The sequence below is a fragment of the Erpetoichthys calabaricus genome, chromosome 17 (genome assembly GCF_900747795.2).
Source record: "Erpetoichthys calabaricus chromosome 17, fErpCal1.3, whole genome shotgun sequence".
NCBI lineage: Eukaryota > Metazoa > Chordata > Cladistia > Polypteriformes > Polypteridae > Erpetoichthys > Erpetoichthys calabaricus.
The window spans coordinates 59,731,949-59,752,895 of record NC_041410.2 but is presented as its reverse complement, the minus strand read 5'-3'; the positions used below and the strand labels follow the sequence as shown (position 1 = coordinate 59,752,895).

General features: G+C 40.7%; 1 protein-coding gene across 9 annotated transcripts in view; it reads left to right on the top strand.

Moving 5' to 3' along the window:
• Positions 1 to 20,947, top strand: part of tp53bp1 (tumor protein p53 binding protein, 1) — a 476,929-nt gene that overhangs the window by 189,584 nt on the left and 266,398 nt on the right. For all 9 annotated transcript variants that reach the window (XM_051920203.1, XM_051920206.1, XM_051920208.1 and 6 more), the window contains 2 exons: positions 13,128 to 13,208; positions 17,152 to 17,215. In XM_051920203.1, the coding sequence (XP_051776163.1) occupies positions 13,128 to 13,208; positions 17,152 to 17,215 (145 nt within the window). The remainder of the gene's footprint in view (positions 1 to 13,127; positions 13,209 to 17,151; positions 17,216 to 20,947) is intronic.

Here is a 20,947-nt window from a genome sequence, read left to right as displayed (position 1 = left end):
AAAAAAATCATCATTTTGATGGCTTAAACCATTCTGGCATAAACATGATGTGACTTTGGAGACAGCCTGAAAGCACAACCAGATGAAGTCTCCAACAGAGTATTTCACTTGTGTTTTTTTATTGTAGGGCATTGACATCTCACCATCCTCTCCTGAAACTATTTCATAAGTAATTCTGGTTGGTAGACGTTGTTATCTGGATCAGAGTCAGGATGTGAGATAGGTGGAAATGATTCTTTCAAGTGGATCCTGAATTTGTCAACCCTGAACCAGCACTGCGGTGGTCTCACCTGTCACTTCATGCTTTGCAGTGTTTAATAGTGAGGCAGAGCTTGGGAAGACACTGATCCCACTTCTGATGGTGATTCCTGACAAATGATGTCATCATAGTTTTAAGGGTCTGGTGAACCCACTCAGTCATGTTGATTTGGGATTGGCGGACACTGTTGGTCATATGCTGTACCCCCAACTTTTCAGTAGCCGAGCTGGTAAATTTTGTGTCTTTGTCAGAGACAACAGTCTTTTTTACAACCCCCTGAATAAAGATCTTGTCTTTGAGAATACAGCAAAGCCTTCTCTTGTTTGGTGTTAGCTAAGGCAAATTGCTTCGCCTACTTGATAAAATAATTCTTCACCTCTGTCAAGTAAGAGCTTGTTCATACTTGTTGTCATTGGTTCCATGAGACCAGCTCCTAAAATCCTCCATAGTAGTCACTGATGTGGATTGTAAGAGTTCTGCAGTTAAACCAGGTGGGTTATTCTGTCATTTACAAACCAGACAGTTGCAAAAGAGCTGTCTTGGCAGTATCTCAGGAATTCTAGATTGAGATGTTTGGGACAACAAGTTGCTATTGACTGCCCCTGTGCTTAGATTGAATACAACAATGTAATAACCTCTGGAACTCATGAAATGAAATGCGCCTTTCCCTCTCATTGTGGCAGTTTTTAACATACTGGCACGCTAGTTTGTTTGACTGAACCTGGGTAGGTCCTGTTGGCCAAGTGGCAAACCAGACTACCTACGTGAAACAATGACTATCCAGTATGTTTAAGTTGGTTCTGGAACTTGTGGTATTGCATCGGGAACCACATTATCAGAACCCTTGAAACAGATCACCTGAAAATAAAATTGTCGGACTTAAATATCCCAACCAAGATAATTTGTTTGCGCTTTTTAATTCACAGGTCAGACCACGGTGGTCAGTGTACACTTCAAACAGAACCCATTACAGGTAGTGTCACCATTTCTGCACTGTCCGCACAGCATTCTTTTCTGTTGTTGAGTAGTTGTATTCGGGCCATTGGAGAGACCTTGAGGCATAAGCAATGACACATTATTTTCCATCCTTTTACATCCTCGAATCCATGACCACTGGCATCTGTCAGACCTTGGAAGGAGAGCAGTGAGTCAGGCTGTGCCAAGACAGGTTGATCCTGTAGAGCAGCAGTAAGTAACATTGGTCCTCACTGCTCTTATGGTCCAGTGGCTGCAGGGTTTTCTTTAACCCCATTTGCTTATAATTAGACACTAATCCTTGACAATAACAGATCTTATTTAATTTCATGGCTTGTAGGAATGCTCCAGTCAATTGGCTGGCAATCGGAATCAGTCTATTTCCATGGAAAAAAGACTCGATAGATGATAGATAAAAGGACTGATCACCAAAACCCCTGTTTTTCTAAGCTTTATGGAAATTTAGTTGTAGTGCTCCTTTACACAAGGTAATACGGTGGTTTAGCCAGCACATGTACTTTTTTTTTTCCTTTTGCCACAACCTTCCTACAGTGTAAACAAAAAGCAGCTAGAGACTTGTTTTATCAGTGGATGAGAGGTGATTTGTATGTTAGCCTCTGCTTTAAAGAAAGTGGAGAAATAAATAAGAAAAAGTAATTGGTGAAGTTATCCTGTGCAAATAGACAAATGGCAAGAAAAGCTACTTTAAGGAATTCAGACCTTTGTTTTCTTTTAAATTAAAACAAACACCACTTAAGTTTGGACAGTGAGCTTGTTTAACACTAGAGTCCCTGAAACCTATGAAAAAGTCGTAATGCCGGGCCACCTTAAATTCCTTCGCACCTCTTCATCACCATCTTTGTTTTTGCAAATATGTCAATCAGCAGAAGCAGCAAGTAGCCTGCTATCTGTTCTCCCAGCTCAAGTCTCTTTACGTGGGTGTGAAGTGCCTTAAATTGTATAGGGTAAATAATATTGTTATTTGGAATACATACCTTTCATGCGTGTTCTTTCTCTTCAATGATCTGGGTAAATGTAGGATGACAGGAAATGTGAGGCAAGAAATGCTGAACACAATAAAAAAAAAAAAAAAAAAACTTTTTTCATGTTATACTACGAATGAGAAAATGTTGACATGAACACATAACTAAAACAGAAACTTTTTTCATCTACTAATAATTGGCAAAATGCTGATGTGAAGTGTATAATGTGTGAAGACTGAAGTCTAAACATCAAATAAACACTTTTTCAAAAAAGATATAACTAAACAAGTGTGGTTTTATTCAAGAATATAACCAAAGAAAAATAAATTATTCAATATGCATGTTGCTGTCAATAAGTAAAAACCCAAGCCCAAATATCAATCAACAGAAAGTAGAAACGTCTGCTTGGCTGGTGCAGAGGTAAGAACTGCTGCCTTTTAAGCAAAAGGTTGCGGGTTCGAGCCTGGACTTTCCTTGTTTTGAGTAGTGAGCTGCTATTATTGTTATTGTTATTATTACTACTACTACTATAATAAAAATGTACATTTGATTTGAGTCTGCAACACCCATGGTAAGTTTTTCCTATCAGTTGAAGATATTGCTGAAGGGATATAAGCAGACACACAAATGCTGGTGAATCATGTCTTCTTGGTATCTTCTTGTCACTTGAATTTTTTGTAATTCAGTTTTATTCTTGAATAAAAGCTCACTTGTTTTGATATATTTTTACGAAAGTGTTTTTTTATATTCCAGTAACCACTTGAATGACATCAAATGTGTCTCTGCCTCTCTCGCGCATGCAAACACACATTCATACAGTACATGAAAAAGTCACTATCTGAAAACATTGTGTCATTTAAACACTTTTTTTTTTCTTCTAATCCTGCCCAATCTTCATATTATGGTGCATTGTACTGAGAATGCAGACGGACAAACTTCTTCTTTTTGGGTGCCTACACCGTCAGCATGGCAATGTCAGATCTAAACATTAGCTTGGAGAATGGCTTGTGTACTGAAGTGACTTTAACTGCAGGTGGAAGTTCTGTGAAGTGACGTGAAGAAGTTGTCTATTCTTACAATTTTGCCTTTGTCCAGAAATGGCTCCATAAGCTTTATGACCAGAGTCTAGGAAAGTCTTTCTCCCGTGGGATGACTGAGATCTTTTCCTAAAGAAGGAGTGGCATTGCACATGTGCTTTGTCTCCAAATCTGCTGCAATCCAAAATGTATCATTTTTGTCAGGCTTGGTTGAGATGTATTGCAAGAAAGGACAACAGACCTTGGTTGGAAACAGTTTCTCATCAACAGTAACAATTTTGCCCTGGGCTGTAACTCAAAACACAGTTCTCAACAAATGTTGCCAGATGTCCGAGATTGCAGCAAATCTGTCATTTTTCACATGTTCTGCATGGGTGTCATTGTTGTCAAATCGCAAATGCCGCGAGATAGTTGATAGCAGTCACAGGGCATCGTATCATTGATTGCCGGTACAACAAATAGTTCTGACCAGGCATCAACCACAGCACCAACTGTGATCATCGCTGCTCTTGTGATAAGAATGGAGAAAAATGCCATCAACTCGGACGGACGGAGAAACAAGTTCGTTGTACCATGTGAATGTGACTGACAGAATAAAACTGATTAAACTCTAACTTATACAAGTAGCAAAAATGTTCCACTGGTGTTACAGACTCAAATGTATGTTTTTATTATAGTAATAATAATAGCTCATTACTCAAAACGAGGAGAGCCCAGGCTCGAACCTGCAACCTTTTGCTTACGTGGCAGCAGCTCTTACCTCTATACCAGCCGAGCAGACATAATCAGCTTTCTGTCAATTGATATTCGAGCTTTGGCTTTTACTCATTGAAAGCAACAGTTAAATTGAATAATTTCTTTTTCTTTTTTTATTTGATGTTTGGAATTCATTCTTCACACATTATACACTTCATGTCAGCTTTTTGCCAATTATTAGTAGAACATGAAAAAAGTTTCTGTTTTAGTTATGTGTTCATCATTTCTTGCCTCGCATTTCCTGTCATTCTACATTTACCCAGATCGTTGTGGACATGGAAAACTACTTTTTAATTAGGTTTCAGATTAGGCACGTTAAAAATGAAATAATATGACAGCTTGTAATTATGAGAAACTTTTTATTTTCTTTTATCCCATATATATTATGGATAAATATTTTTGTACATGTTTTATTAGTTAGTGTATTTTATGGAAAGTTTATTTATTTTAGTATTTTATTGTCACTGAATAATAAGCCTACAGAATTTAATTTAGTTAATAAAAAATAAACCGTTAACACCCATGGTCTATAGTTCAAAGTAAACTTTAATATAGGACATAAGACTTGGTTATGCAAGAGCTTAGTGTAAAAAGTTTTCCTTCATGCTGTTATTCTGCAACTTCTACTCCAGTTTTCTCCTTCGCCGCCCAGGGCTGGACTCGGAGTTCCTTCTGCACGTGCTTGAGCGCATGCTGGTCACCGCCTTTAAAAGCCCTTTTCTTCTGGTTCAAAAGGCCCTTGATGTCACTTATAATCCATGGCTTGTTGTTAGCATAGCAGCGTACTGTTCTTACTGGAACTACACTGTCCATACAGAAGTTGATGTAGTCAGTAGTGCAGTCAACAACCCCCTCAATGTTTGCACTATATGACCCCTGCAGAATATCCCTGTCCGTAGTTACAAAGCAGTCTCAGAGAGCCTGCTCTGCCTTAGGAGACCACTTCCTGAAATTGCATGTGGTTGTAGGTACCTCCCTCACTCTTGGTTTTGTAGTGAGGCTGAAGCAGAACCAGGTTATGATCTGCTTTCCCAAGCGCAGGCAGCAGGGTGGCGCTGTATGCATCCTTAACGTTTGCATACAGTAGATCAATAATCCTATTTCCCCAGGTGTTACAATCCACATACTGGGAGAAGGCAGGTAATGTTTTGTCCAGCGTCACATGATTAAAATCTCCAGAGATTAGCACAAGCGCCTCGGGGTGCTGTGTTTGTAGTTTAGCAACCGTGGAGTGGATGACGTCACACGCTATCTCCAAGTCAGCGTGAGGAGGGATGTAAACACTGTATGGATATGTTATATATGAACTGTGTTCTTCTAAGACTCAAATTCTTTTGACTATCTGTGAACAATGCACTTGCCCTAATCACTTAAGCTTGCCTGAATGAACTATCTTTACTTCAGCTGCATTATGCTAAAATAATTGGACTCACAAATCACAATTATCAGTTTGTCTGGTTACACTTCAGTACAACAGTTCAAAACGCAAGAATCCCGTGGAGGCTTCTGAGACTTCCCGATATGAAAAGAGTATGACGGGGGCGGGGGGGTAACTGATTCTAAATCCTGCTGTCCTCACTGACTACTTTATGCTGCTTTTGTTTGAGCGCTTAATTAAACCACTCTAATAAATCATCAGTATGAGGATAATACTGAGGTTTGTAAATGTTTAATTATGAGTAATTGGCAACTTCCTTGAACGTATCTGAGGTTAAAGGCATTCTCTGGTCCGCAAGGACTTCTTTAGGGAGGTTGACTTGTGCAAAGACCTTCACAAGTTCCCATGTAATATTTTTTGAGTTTACTTGTCACAAGTGAATATTCTCTGAATAACATTTAGGATAATCCACAAAGTCCACAATAAATTTTGTCCTTAGGGTGAATGTTCAAGTGGTCCCACAGAGTCAGCTCCAATCCTCTTGTGGAGAATATCAATGAAAAGGCCCCATTATCTCTACTGATGCCATTACTGAAGTGCTTGCCATAGACACAAGAAAGTTGGCTGCATCACACTGGGTGGACTCATCCTTTCTTTGTCGACTATGGGAAGTACATACTATGGAGACATTTTGATAAAGGGGATACTACATCTACGGCCAGGCCTATACTGCTTTTATTTTACACCAGTCCCACCCAAATATGCTGGATAAGGTGGACTGCAGATTACAGCCACTGTTAAGGTTTGAGTTTCTCCCTGGTAGGTTATCACACATTCAGCAGTCCCTTGCCAACGGTTTCCCCATGAATCCTGGTAAGACTAGTCTTGCCAGGTACTGTCGCAGAAGCATGTATCAGTGAGTAACAATGGATATGCTACTCCCGAAATCTATAAGAGCCCTGACCTTGGACTCATTTACTATTGCTGCACCTGTATAGGTAAGAGTAAGGGCATTAGCAGCCAATCCACAGTCCATCAGTTCATTGAGGGGCAGGCAGTGCAGTGCAGTGGGTCCTTCCTGTCCTCATTTCAAACAGTGCATGGGATGGAGTAATTTTTCCTTTAATCAAGCCCCATGGTCTTGGTCACATTGGGGAAAATATGGGCAGTCATACATCCATGTAGAGTAGATAGATAGATAGATAGATAGATAGATAGATAGATACTTTATTAATCCCAATGGGAAATTCACATTCTTCAGCAGCAGCATACTGATACAATAAATAATATTAAATTAAAGAATGATAATAATACAGGTGAAAAAAACAGACAGTAACTATGTATAATGTTAAATATTAACGTTTACCCCCCCTGGTGGAATTAAAGAGTCGCATAGTTTGGGGAGGAACGATCTCCTCAATCTGTCTGTGGAGCAGGACAGTGACAGCAGTCTGTCGCTGAAGCTGCTCCTCTGTCTGGAGATGACATTATTTAGTGGATGCAGTGGATTCTCCATAATTGATAGGAGCCTTCTGAGCGCCCTTCGCTCTGCAACAGATGTTAAACTGTCCAGCTCCATGCCAACAATAGAGCCTGCCTTCCTCACCAGTTTGTCCAGGCGTGAGGCGTCTTTCCTCTTAATGCTGCCTCCCCAGCACACCACTGCGTAGAAGAGGGCGCTCGCCACAACTGTTTGATAGAACATCTGCAGCATCTTATTGCAGATGTTGAAGGAAGCCAGCCTTCTAAGGAAGTATAACCGGCTTTGTCCTTTCTTGCACAGCGCATCAGTATTGGCAGTCCAGTCTAATTTATCATCCAGCTGCACTCCCAGATATTTATAGGTCTGCACCATCTGCACACAGTCACCTTTGATGATCACTGGGTCTATGAGGGGTCTGGGCCTCCTAAAATCCACCACCAGCTCCTTGGTTTTGCTGGTGTTCAGGTGTAGGTGGTTTGAGTCGGACCATTTAACAAAGTCATTGATTAGGTCCCTATACTCCTCCTCCAGCCCATTCCTGATACAGCCCACGATAGCAGTGTCATCAGCGAACTTTTGCACATGGCAGGACTCCGAGTTGTATTGGAAGTCCGATGTATATAGGCTGAACAGGACCGGAGAAAGTACAGTCCCTTGTGGCGCTCCTGTGTTGCTAACCACAATGTCAGATGTGCAGTTCCCAAGACGCACATACTGAGGTCTGTCTTTAAGATAGTCCACGATCCATGCCACTAGGTATGAATCTAATCCCATCTCTGTCAGCTTGTCCCTAAGGAGCAGAGGTTGGATTGTGTTGAAGGCGCTAGAGAAGTCTAGAAACATAATTCTTACAGCACCACTGCCTCTGTCCAAGTGGGAGAGGGATCGATGTAGCATATAGATGATGGCATCTTCCGCTCCCACCTTCTCCTGATATGCAAACTGCAGAGGGTCAAGGGCGTGTTGAACCTGTGGCCTAAGGTGGTGAAGCAGCAGCCTCTCCATGGTCTTCATCACATGTGATGTCAGAGCAACAGGCCGAAAGTCATTGAGCTCACTAGGACGTGATACCTTTGGGACTGGGGTGATACAAGATGTTTTCCAAAGCCTCGGGACTCTCCCCTGTTCCAGGCTCTGGTTGAAGATGCGCTGTAGAGGACCCCCCAGCTCCGATGCACAGACCTTCAGCAGTCGTGGCGATACTCCATCTGGACCCGCTGCTTTGCTGGCACGAAGTCTCCTCAGCTCTCTGCTCACTTGTGCTGTTGTTATTATGGGTGGGGATGTTTTTCCTATGCTGGTATCAGCAGAAGGATGTGTGGAGGGTGCAGTACTCCGAGGTGAGAGTGAGAGTGGGTTAGGGTGGTCAAACCTGTTAAAAAAGTTGTTCATTTGGTTTGCTCTCTTCACGTCTCTCTCAATGGTGGTACCCCGCTTCGAGCTGCAGCCAGTGATGATCTTCATCCCATCCCACACTTCCTTCATGCTGTTATTCTGCAACTTCTGCTCCAGCTTTCTCCAGTACTGCTCCTTCGCCGCCCTGAGTTGGACTCGGAGTTCCTTCTGCATGCGCTTGAGCTCATGCTGATCACCGTCTTTAAAAGCCCTTTTCTTCTGATTCAAAAGGCCCTTGATGTTACTTGTAATCCATGGCTTGTTGTTAGCATAGCAGCGTACTGTTCTTACAGGAACTACAATGTCCATACAGAAGTTGATGTAATCAGTAGTGCAGTCAACAACTTCCTCAATGTTCTCATTATGAGATCCCTGCAGGATATCCCAGTCTGTAGTTCCAAAAAGTTCTCTCAGAGTATTCTCAGCCTCCGGGGTCCACTTCCTGAATGATCGTGTGGTTACAGGTAGGACTCTAACTTTTGGTTTATAGTGAGGCTGAAGCTGAACCAGGTTATGATCTCCTTTCCCAAGCGCAGGCAGCGGGGTGGCGCTGTATGCGTCTTTAACGTTTGCATACAGTAAATCAATAGTCTTATTTCCCCGGTTGTTACAGTCCACATACTAGGAGAATGCAGGCAATGTTTTGTCCAGCGTCACATGGTTAAAGTCTCCAGCGATTAGCACAAGTGCCTCGGGGTGCTGCGTTTGTAACTTAGCAACAGCGGAATGGATGATGTCACTCGCTGACTCCACGTCTGCCCGAGGAGGAATGTATACAATAACAACAATGACATGTTGTAAGGGAGAATTCTATATAAAATGTTAGTGACACTGACCTGTTGTAGTTTTAAGTTGTTTGTTTGTATTATGGGCAAAGTATGAGTCACATGTTTGGTTTTTCCTTCTTTCTCACCTCAGAGTTACTGGCCACTGTGGAAGAATATTTTTAGGGTAACATAGCATTCATCTCAAAGAAATAGCATAAATGGTTAATAAATGTTAGAAACGAGATAAAGATCAAGTGAACAATAAAATGTACACTGAAATATAAGATGGTCAAGTAAATAAAGAATGTACCAGAAGAAAGGCTGATGTAATATACAAAATGTACTGAAGGATGACTAAGAAATCAGCAGATGTACTATAAGCATAAAGAACCAGAATATAATATAATATAGACTTTTATTTTATATAAATCATTTGGGTGTAAACCAACAAACCAAACAGAGTAAAATATATGTTTTGATCGAAACTGTAGGTAAATTCAGTAGTTTATAAAATGAACCTCTATCCTTTCTTTCTCGGACCATTATGATCATTCTGACCAGGCTGTACCAGACTGCTTTTTGAAGAATGTTCCCTCCAAGGCATTTTGCTGAGGAGTAATTAAAAGATACAATAAACAGCTTTTCTCCTGCCTGATTAATGAGTTGTCCTGTTAGATGATGTTTCTTTCTTTAATGAGATGTTAAATTTCGACCACACCACATACAAGAGACACTAGCACTTTATCCTAGAGTCCCTCCTCTGGTTACCATTTAGCCTGTAAGCAAATGGACAGTTGCACCTCTGAGACTTCTTAACCTGAGTAACTGTATATTTGCAATGTGTGTGCCTCTCATAGTTCCCAAGATGGAGTAATGACAAGAAGGAGCTCATACATCTTTTTACTTAACTATAGACGTGATCAATACAATCAGGCATCACAAAGTCTAGCAGAGCTTTCAACAACAGCATCAAAATATTTAAGGATAAATTCCATTACGATAAACAATCATCAAGGGTGACATAGATACTCTGCAGATCTAAGCATTTGGCCTTTCCAGCTCCCTTTGCTTGGGGTGTTGGCTAGCAGCTTGATTAGAGGCTGATAGCTGTTATCTTGTTAATGCCATTTTGTCTCTTTTGCTGCAATAATTCTCACAAAATGTGAGTCTGTCATAAAACACTAAAATATATTCGATTAAGCTAATATGTACTTGTTTTCATTGAATTCAGCAGCTTGGAAAAGTATGCCAACACATGAACCAATGGCCTGATTGGTTAGTCTATATTAGGGTTGCGCAGAAAAATCCAAAGTTTTACATGGAATGGTACTAACATTTTGGGATTTTTGGTACCAGAAATAAGTGTCTGCTTTTCACTCAAACCCTTTCTCTGACATTCAGTGGAGTAGTCGAGGAAAACATGTGCATATAATTGCAAGTGACTTCACAAAACCTCATATTTCGACATGATTCCAACTTCACTGGGGACCAAGGCCCCATCCCCTATTTGCTGTGATACAATCCAGACTTGACAGACATTCCACCATTGCTAGAGACTTCACAGGAGACTCCCTGAACCACCCATTTGTTTAAACATGATTGAGATGCACCACTACCCGATTGTGTCAACACATACTTTATGATATCAAGGGGATAGCAGTGCGATACTGTGTCTGACAAGGGAGGCAGGTGCAAGATGGGGGAGTATTGTATTTATTCATTATTTGCTGTGAAACTGTTTTGGTACCAATACTGAAATCTGAAAGGTGGTATTGATGCTGAAGTCAAAATTTTAGCACCAGTCCAACACTAGTCTATATGCCAATCCTTGGTAGTTCTTTGAAAATCATTTTAACAGTAACATCTAATAATTGTCTTTTGTGTGATTATTTAGTACTATGATGTACACTGATACTCCCTGGCTACAGTCATGTTAACTCCATCCGCATACTCTCGTTTTTTTAGCTAAGCCTCCATACCCTCTCATGTAGCAGATCATTAGCTGCCTCTGTTTGTCTCAGTATCATGATGTAGGTTTATGCCAAGCAACATGGCCCTTCAAATATGCCTTTATATTACACTAGCAGTGTAAGCCTGTGCTGTAAAAAGCCCGGGGTCCTAGAAGCTATTGAAATCGTCAGGAAAAAAATGAAAAAGTAAAGAGGCGAGGTAATTGAAAGGAACTCCGCTGGGTGTCTCTCTCCTAGGAGGATTCGTTTTGCCGATGTGCTTACCTCGCTTGTGCATTAGCGGCGGGAGGAAAAGTAAAAGGGATACCGTTTTGTCGAAGTTAGCGGCTAAGCGACTTTGTCTTTCTTCTGAGGTTTTGTTTTGTTGACGTGTTGGCCTTGCTTGTGTTGTTAGCGGCTAAGCGAGTTTTCGGTTTCCTCCGAGGCGGAGCCCTTACCACGACTTCACTCCTGACTTCTGGGAAGTACGAACAGACAGACAGATGGACGGACGGACGGACAGACACAGACTGACTGACTTCCACGCGTAGACGTTTATATATAATACTAGTCATTTAGCCCGTTACAATAACGGGCGCTAGAACAGTAGTGCATAAACATTAGTAGGAACAGTCTATATTAAATGGCAAGGGACTTTGGCCTCATTCTTTTTGTTGGTCGTATTTTTCTTTCTTTCAGCCTTTCTTTTGTTGATGTTTACTTGCTGAGCTGACCGTTCTTTGTGGGCTGCTGCCGTGTATTGTGTGCCTTTCATTTTCTGTGACAGTAATACTGTCTTGTACGGCTCTGTTCAATAAGGGCGCGCACAAAAAGGCGAGCTTCAAAAGGGCGACCTCAATTGAGCGCGGCGAATAAAGGCATTCGTAGATAATTTAGTTCAAATGGCTCTGGAATATGTGAAGAGCAACAAAGGTGCAGATCTTTATTTACGCGCGCCTTTATTCGCTGCGCCTAATTGAGGTCGCCCTTTGAGGCTCGCCTTTTTGTGCGCACCCTTATTGAACGATACCGTCTTGTACGTCCGCTGGCTTGTACGTTGGTAATATGCCTTTAATCTCCTCTGTCAGTAATACTGGCTTGTATGTGGCTATAATATGCGTCACTGTATTGTGTACGTTTAATTTCCTCTCGCAGTAATACTGGGTTGTATTTCCGTAAAACGCCTCTAACTTTCTCTGACAGTAATATCGCCCGTCACACCGTGCCCCGCGCATGCGCACTTCACCAGAAGACACCCACACACAGACACCTGGACGCACATAGGGATTTTATATATATAGATAATCGCCATTGGCATTGAGATAAACATTGCCCTTCTGTTGCCTGTTTAAGCAGTTTAACAAATATTATGAAAGTTGTGTTGAAAAGCTGTTAAATGATATTTGCTAAATTAACCAGCAGTCTCCTCAATGTAAGAATAAAAGTATCACAAGTAGAAAGGCCAAACTGAAAGATGCCAGTCTTTTATCAGTAGCAGAAATAGCGTAGCCAGATTTAAATTTGCTAAACTTTATAGACGTAAACAAAAAATATACTTTTTTTTGGAGGCGAACCGGCAACCCGGTTGGATCAGAGGCTGTTTCATTACCTGGAAAAGATGCCAGCACAATGATGCAAGCAGATTGACTGATGTGACAAGGAAATAGTTTTGTTCCTGTCCAGTATGTTTAACACTAGAATCCCTGAAGTCAACGAAAAAAGTCACACTCAGATACGCAGACTTGAGCTGGGAGAACTTTGCATCTCACTTCAGCTGCATTGATGGGGGATGGGATATCAGGCTGCTTTCTGCTTGTGCTGATTGACACATTTCCAAAACAAAGACACTGATGAAGAGGTGTGAAGGAATTTAATGTGGGCCTCGCATTACAACATTTTTAATAGGCTTCATGGATTCTAGTGTTAAGGGAAGAACTGAGAAGAAATGAGGATTGGTATTGGTTCTACCCCCTATGTGCTAGGTGGCAGTGTTCCTCATATATGGTAACCCAATCAGGTCACCTGCAGGGAGCTTGGGACTTGGGAGGGAGATAATACATAAATGAATGTAATAGGCACTTCATGGTATATTTTGTAATGGTATTTTTACAACTTTATTGTAAAATGTTTTTGTTTTCTCTATAGAATCTTCTCAGTTAGTTTCTGGTTTCTTGGAGCTGTCGGAGAGTCAGAATGTGGAAGAGGCATTGGAAAGCACCAAAACAGGTGAGGAAACTTGGCAAAAGGAGAGGGTTGCCTTTATGAACATTGCATCAATAAAAAAAAAAAAAATTTTTCTATATTTTTTTTTCTGAATTTGCTTTTAACCAGGAACACATACATACATACATATATATATATATATATATATATATATATAATATATATGAACGCACGCTAAGGAGATGCAGCTTGCAGCTGCTGCTACCGACCTGCATGTTGCGCTGGGCGACGATCATTTAAAAAGCCTGTACGGCAGCAGTCCTGTTGTCTGACTTCCTTGTCTCCCGGGACGTTAAAGTGTCTCCGAGAAATTGTTTGTAAGTAGGGAGTGACGTGCATTTAGTCTCATGGGACTTCAAAGTATCTCCCCTATATATATATATATATATATATATATATATATAATACAGTAATCCCCCCTCGATCGCGGGGTTTGCGTTCCAGAACCCCCCGCGAAAGGTGAAAATCCGCGAAGTAGAAACCATATGTTTATATGGTTATTTTTATATTGTCATGCTTGGGTCACAGATTGGCACAGAAACACAGGAGGTTGTAGAGAGACAGGAACTTTATTCAAACACTGCAAACAAACATTTGTCTCTTTTTCAAAAGTTTAAACTGTGCTCCATGACAAGACAGAGATGACAGTTAACGTCTCACAATTAAAAGAATGCAAACATATCTTCCTCTTCAAAGGAGTGCGCATCAGGAGCAGAGAATGTCAGAGAGAGAGAGAGAGAAGCAAGCAATCAAAAATCAATAGGGCTGTTTGGCTTTTAAGTATGCGAAGCACCGCCGGACAAAGCAGCTGCAAGGAAGGGAGCAATGTGAAGGTAGTCTTTCAGCATTTTTTAGAGGAGTGTCCGTATCTTCTAGGCCAGTGTGCGAACAGCCCCTCTGCTCACACCCCCTCCGTCAGGAGCAGAGAATGTCAGAGAGAGTGAGAGAGACAGAGAAAAATGAACAAATCAAAAATCAATACGTGCCGTTTGAGCTTTTAAGTATGCGAAGCACCGTGCGGGACGCATATCGCTTGATAAAGCAGCCACATGTAAGCCCAGCAAGGAAGGGAGCAATGTGAAGGTAATCTTTCAGTGTTTTTTGAGGAGCAGCCATATCCTCCAGGGGTGCGAACAGCCCCCGTGCTCACAATATATTTGAGGAGTTTTATTTAATACGTAATACACGCTCTGGTTGGGTAGCTTCTCAGCCATCTGCCAATAGCGTCCCTTGTATGAAATCAACTGGGCAAACCAACTGAGGAAGCATGTACCAGAAATTAAAAGACCCATTGTCTGCAGAAATCCGCAATATATATTTAAATATGCTTACATATAAAATCCGCAATAGAGTGAAGCTGCGAAAGTCGAAGCGCGATATAGCGAAGGATTACTATATCTATAAGCGATTCGAAAGGTGAGAACCCTGTAGAGGCTTGTGGGACTTCCTGATAGGCAAAGAGCATGAGGGGGAGGAGCTGGTCCCAGTTCCTCCCATCCGTGCTGACCACCTTGCGTAGCATTTGCCTGAGAGTCTGGTTAAACCTCTCGACAAGACCGTTGGTTTGAGGATGATACACTGCGGCCTTTAAGTGCTTTATTTTAAGTAACTTGGCCGTTTCCTTGAATGTCTCCAAGGTAAAGGGTGTCCCTTGGTCTGTAAGGACTTCTTTAGGGATGCCGACGTGCTAAGACCCCTACTGGTTCCCGTGCAATAGCTTTACAAGTGGCAAGGCACAGTGGAACTGCCCATACATATATATACATATACAGTATACAGTATTGTGCAAAAGTTTTAGGCAGGTGTGAAAAAATGCTGTAAACAAGGAATACTTTCAGAAATATAAATGATTGTTTATTGTTATCAGTTTACAAAATGCAAAGTGAGCGAACAAAAGAAAAATCTAAATCAAATCAATATTTGGTGTTACTACCTTTTGCCTTCAAACCAGCATCAATTCTTATAGGTACACTTGCACAAAGTCAGGGATTTTGTAGGATTATAGTCAGGTGTATGATCAACCAATTATACCAAACAGGTGCTAATGATCATCAATGTCACACGTAGGTTGAAACACAGTCATTAACTGAAACAGAAACAGCTGTGTAGGAGGCTTAAAACTGGGTGAGGAACAGCCAAACTCTGCTACCAAGGTGAGATTGTGGAAGACAGTTTCATGTCATGGCAAGATTGAGTACAGCAACAAGACACAAGGTAATTATACTGCATCAGGAAGGTCTCTCCCAGACAAAGATTTCAAAGCAGACTGGGGTTTCAAGATGTGCTGTTCAAGCTCTTTTGAAGAAGCACAAAGAAATGGTCAACGTTGAGGATTGTAGACGCAGTGGTCGGCCAAGGAAACTTAGTGCAGCAGATGAAAGACACATCAAGCTTATTACCCTTCAAAATCGAAAGATGTCCAGCAGTGCCATCAGCTCTGAACTGGTAGAAACCAGTGGGACCCAGGTACACCCATCTACTGTCCGGAGAAGTCTGGCCAGAAGTGGTCTTCATGGAAGAGTTGCAGCCAAAAAGCCATACCTCCGACATGGAAACAAGGCCAAGCGACTCAAGTATGCATGAAAACATAGGAACTGGGGTGCAGAAAAATGGCAGCAGGTGCTCTGGACTGATGAGTCAAAATTTGAAATATTTGGCTATAGCAGAAGGCAGTTTGTTCGTTGAAGGGCTGGAGAGCGGTACAATAATGAGTGTCTGCAGGCAACAGTGAAGCATGGTGAAGGTTCCTTGAACGTTTGAGGCTGCATTTCTGCAAATGGAGTTGGAGATTTGGTCAGGATTAATGGTGTTCTCAATGCTGAGAAATACAGGCAGATACTTATCCATCATGCAATACCATCAGGGAGGCGTATGATTGTTCCCAAATTTATTCTGCAGCAGGACAACGACCCCAGACATACAGCCAAAGTCATTAAGAACTATCTTCAGCGTAAAGAAAACCAAGAAGTCCTGGAAGTGATGGTATGGCCCCCACAGAGCCTTGATCTCAACATCATCAAGTGTGTCTGGGATTACATGAAGAGACAGAAGGATGTGAGGAACCCTACATCCACAGAAGATCTGTGGTTAGTTCTTGAAGATGTTTGGAACAACCTACCAGCCGAGTTCCTTCAAAAACTGTGTGCAAGTGTACCTAGAAGAACTGATGCTGTTTTGAAGGCAAAGGGTGGTCACACCAAATGTTGATTTGATTTAGATTTCTCTTTTGTTCATTCACTGCATTTTGTTGATTGATGAAAATAAATGATTAACACTTCCATTTTTGAAAGCATTCTTTTTTTACAGCATTTTTTCACACCTGCCTAAAACCTTTGCACAGTACTGTATATATATAATATAAAAGTATAAAATGCAATGTCTATATGTCTGTCCTCTTTTCACAAGAGAACTACTTAACGGGTTTAGTTCTGGCTTTTTTTCTAGAATTTGAACATTCCGGTTGATTTTGCGACTTCTCTCATCGCGCTTAGAATCATAGTTCACTTGCAGGAGTGATATATTTGCGCTAATCCAAGAAAGGGGGTGCTGGCCAAGGGGAGGGGGAAACGTAACGTCAGGAGTTGGGAGCCAGGCAGGGCCAAGCCACGAGGACTGCTAGTGTGTGTGTTTATATTCCTGCAAATAGAAGATCTGTACACATAGTTTTTGATTCTTAAAGCAGTCATATTTGTGAAATAAAGATACCTAGATTCACATACACTTTGATCTCTTTATATAGCATTCCCTTATAACAATGCTTTTTTTATATAAATAAAAGGTTGTGGATGTGTTATTAGGTAACTTAGCAAAATCATCTTTATTGTTCTAAGTGTGTTATTTTTTGTAGTGCATCATGTAAAGTGATAGTTTAGTTAATGAGAGCACAATTCATATTAATGAGCTATGTTTGTGCTGAAGTTAAGCTTTTTTGTTTCATTTTGTGCAGGTGATGAAGAGCAGTGCAATGCAGAAAAAGGTCATGTTTCACCTAAAGAAGAATTGTTTCAAAGGTAACTCCAACCGCACAAAATTTCAGTAATTTACACAAATTTTTTGCTTTAATAATATTAACTTTTTTAGTTGTTAAACTGTTGGATTAGCAGGATCTAATTATTAGTTAATCCTTGTTTCGTAATTTTCTTTTAAAGTATTTATCTTTCCTTTAATAAGGTTTAAAGGCAGATCATTGTATTTTTAATGAATAATTCTGTTTATGGGGAAGAGGGATTTTTTTTTTATCAAATGCATTATATAGGTCAATGTAGCAAATACCAAAGTAGCAAAATTTTCAGAATAATGAATTCTTTTGTTGGTCTGGACAAAGGTTCATACAACATAATGTTTAACGGATTTTGTTTTAATGAAGTGTAAATTTCAATATAACAAACGTTTTTTCAACTAAAAATAGCCACCGAGGATAATAATGTGATGCAAAAAATACTTAATGCTGCACCTATACTTTTGCTGATTCTCGAGACCCATGCAACAGGCTGCCTCTTTCTTGTTGGACCAAAAGAAAGTGACAGTCTGTTGCGAAATTTCCAGTCTCTGGCAGTTACAGAGAGGCTCAGCGAGAGTGTAGGCGTGACCTCATACAGGTATAGCCAAATTCTGAGTAAGTGCACCACCGAATGTCTGTGTGGGTAGTTGTGTCACGTGCAAATGCTGTACAGTTCGAGTTTCTCAAAGTTTTCTTTGCGATTAACAACTCTGGGGGAAAAAAAAAGTTGCATCTACCATCTCAGATGTTTTCATTCTGTATTCATACCTGTATTTCTATTAAAAAAAAAAAAATGTTACACCTAACATCTAATTTTCAAATAAAATAGTTTTTGCAGTTTTAGAAGCGCAGATTTTTTAAACAGGTATCATAAAGCTTTGGTCACAGTGTTGCATATGAGACATGAAGGCGAGGCCAGGTTTCCAAAGAAAATATAGGTAATTTATTACTGTATAGAGAAGGCATGCACAGTCTCAAGTCTTCAATCAAAATTGGAGCTATAGCTTCAGTACTCACATGAGATAGGAGCTGCGACACGGGGTCAGTTGTCCTGCTTTAGCTCCCATCTTCAGATTAGAGGAACACCAACAGCTCAGTTACCGCTGGGGCAGAACAGAAGAATGTGAGGAAGACCAGGTTGACAGCCCAGTGTTAAATGTTCTAAACATCATGCGTCGAACACGTTGTGCGGTAAGCCTGATCCTGCAGAGGACAATCACTTTGGCCTTGGTTTACTGTTTACCAGATGCAGCAGAACAGCTGCGTAGCTGCAATTTCACTGCTGCTGTGTGAATTGCTAGTGACCCTGGTCACAATAGTATACGTTTTTTCCCCATATTAATTATAGCAAAATTTCTGTTACAACAAAATATTTTTATTATATTGGCGATGACTTGTACTTATTGGAGTACAAAGCGAGGAATATAAAGAAGTATTGCAGGATTTTATTTCTATTGCGGACCAAGCCTGTGTATGTTCATTTGTTTGTGTCCATGTCCATATTTTTATAGCTTGTATATTTGCTGCCCACTAATAAAGTTGAAAGTTAGGTAGAGCCATGCCACTTTCCGCCTTAGGCCTTTGCAGGGTTGCCCTTTGGATACGTGGATGTTTTGAATTCCAAATAAATGAGGTTATGGTTGAATCTAATTTCTTAAAAAATGATTTATTGATGTACAGTGGAATGTTTTGAAATAAAAAAAGAAGCTTAGGAAGGATATTCATCTTAACAATGTTAATTCTTCCAGCCAGTGCTGGGCGGTATACCGGTTCATACCGAAAACTGTTTTTTATTTTTGTTAATGATATGGATTTTTCTTATACCACAACACTGGTTTAAATTGCCTAAACAATGTTCAGAATGTGGCGCAGCGAGAAACTGTTTTAGGGGACCTTTTTCACTGCTACACCGCTAAACACACATGCAACGGAGTACATGTGTTTTTGTTGCGTGGGGGCTCTTTTTCACTGCTACACCGCTAAACACGCATACAACGGAGTACATGCGGTAGTGGAGGTATTGCGCAGTAAAAATGGACAGAGAACATTCCGAAACTGAAGCTGTAGCAGACGATAAAGTTGAACATGACGACACAGAAGAACTTCTGCTGGAAAAAGGAGTCACGTCTGTTGTCTGGAGATGGACCATTATGTTCAAATGTGTGAATACTGTTTCTATACTACTGGATAATACTGCAAGCCAAGTTGTACTTCTTTTATTTTTTTCCAATACTGTGTAATGTACCTGGGTACTGTGTAATAGTGTGACAACATGTTTACTTTATTCTCGCCGTTTGTCGAGATTAACGTCAATATGTCAACTTTATTCTCGTAATTTGTCATTAAAGTAGAATATCGTAAACTAACCTTCATCTTAAAATGAATATTTAATTTACTAGATTTTCTCAAACCCCGACATAAGTTATGTAGCATATTAAATGCTTTGTTGTTAAGTGTTCCCGGAGCCATGTTAATCGATATGTGCTTCTTAAACTGACTTCCTCTTGCACTAAGAGGAGGTGCAGGCAGCACACAGAATACATTAATTTCATTATATTCTTGCTCCCTGAACATTTAGAATGCTAAGATACATACTTGATATAATTTTCATGATGAAATGCATTAAAGCATGTATTAATCATGTGGGGGCACGGTGGCGTGGAGGTTGCACTGCTGCCTCGCAGCAATGGAGTCCCGAGTGTTTCCTGCTTTGAATTTGCATGTTTTTCTGGTGGGTTTACTCGGCATGCATCTGTTTCCTTGCAAAGTCATGTAGGATGTGAGGTTTTGTTATGCTATTTTAACCCTGCTAGTGTATGTATTGCTCATATTCACCTGCGATGTGCTGGCGCCCCATTCATGATTTGCTCCTGCCTTGCACACAGTGCTTGCTGGGATGGGCGCAACCCTGAATGGATGGCATAATTAAACATGTATAACAAAGTTTTTTTTTTAAAGTTCTGAACACTCCGTGGTCTAAGTTTATAACTAGTTTTAATTTCACAAAGACGTTTATCGTGTGGTGATTGGTTATGTAGAGAAAGATTAAGGAAGAATAGGAACTGGGGGTTTGGTACGTCATACAGAGACAGCACGCATGCAATAAAGAAAGCCTGCTCAGTTTAACATCCTTTGAATTCTGTGTTCGTGTCTCTGAACACCAGGTCACGAACCCAGCATTTACACAATATTTAAGTTAAACCTGTGCGATACCAATTCATACATCCAGTTTTTTGGAGCCTCGTCACACCTGCCATAAAGTTCTCTACACTGAACGTACACCTGGGGACCACTTACTGTGATAGAGCAGCACTACCGCCACACTACCGTGCATGTTTAATACCTGCTTTAATGCATTTCATCCTGAAAATAATATCAAGTATTTATCTTAGCATTCTAAATTTTCAGAGAGCAGGAATATCATGAAGTGAATGTATTCTGTGCGGCGATTGCTACCTGCGCCTCCTCTTAGTGTAGAGGAAGTCAGTTTAAGAAGCACGTAGCGATTAACAACTGGATCGGGGAACACTTAACACAAAGCATTTAATGTGCTACATTAACTTATGACGGGGTTTGAGAAAAACACCCCAGAAACTTGAGGCTGAGTCTCAGTACCATAGCAAAACCATGTTTATTCAGCTTGAAACAGGAACAGCAGGGTTATTATTGTAGCGGGATCTGTCACTCTCCTATACACAGACACAGCAGTCAGGCACGGTTGTGGCTATGTTAATGGCCAAGT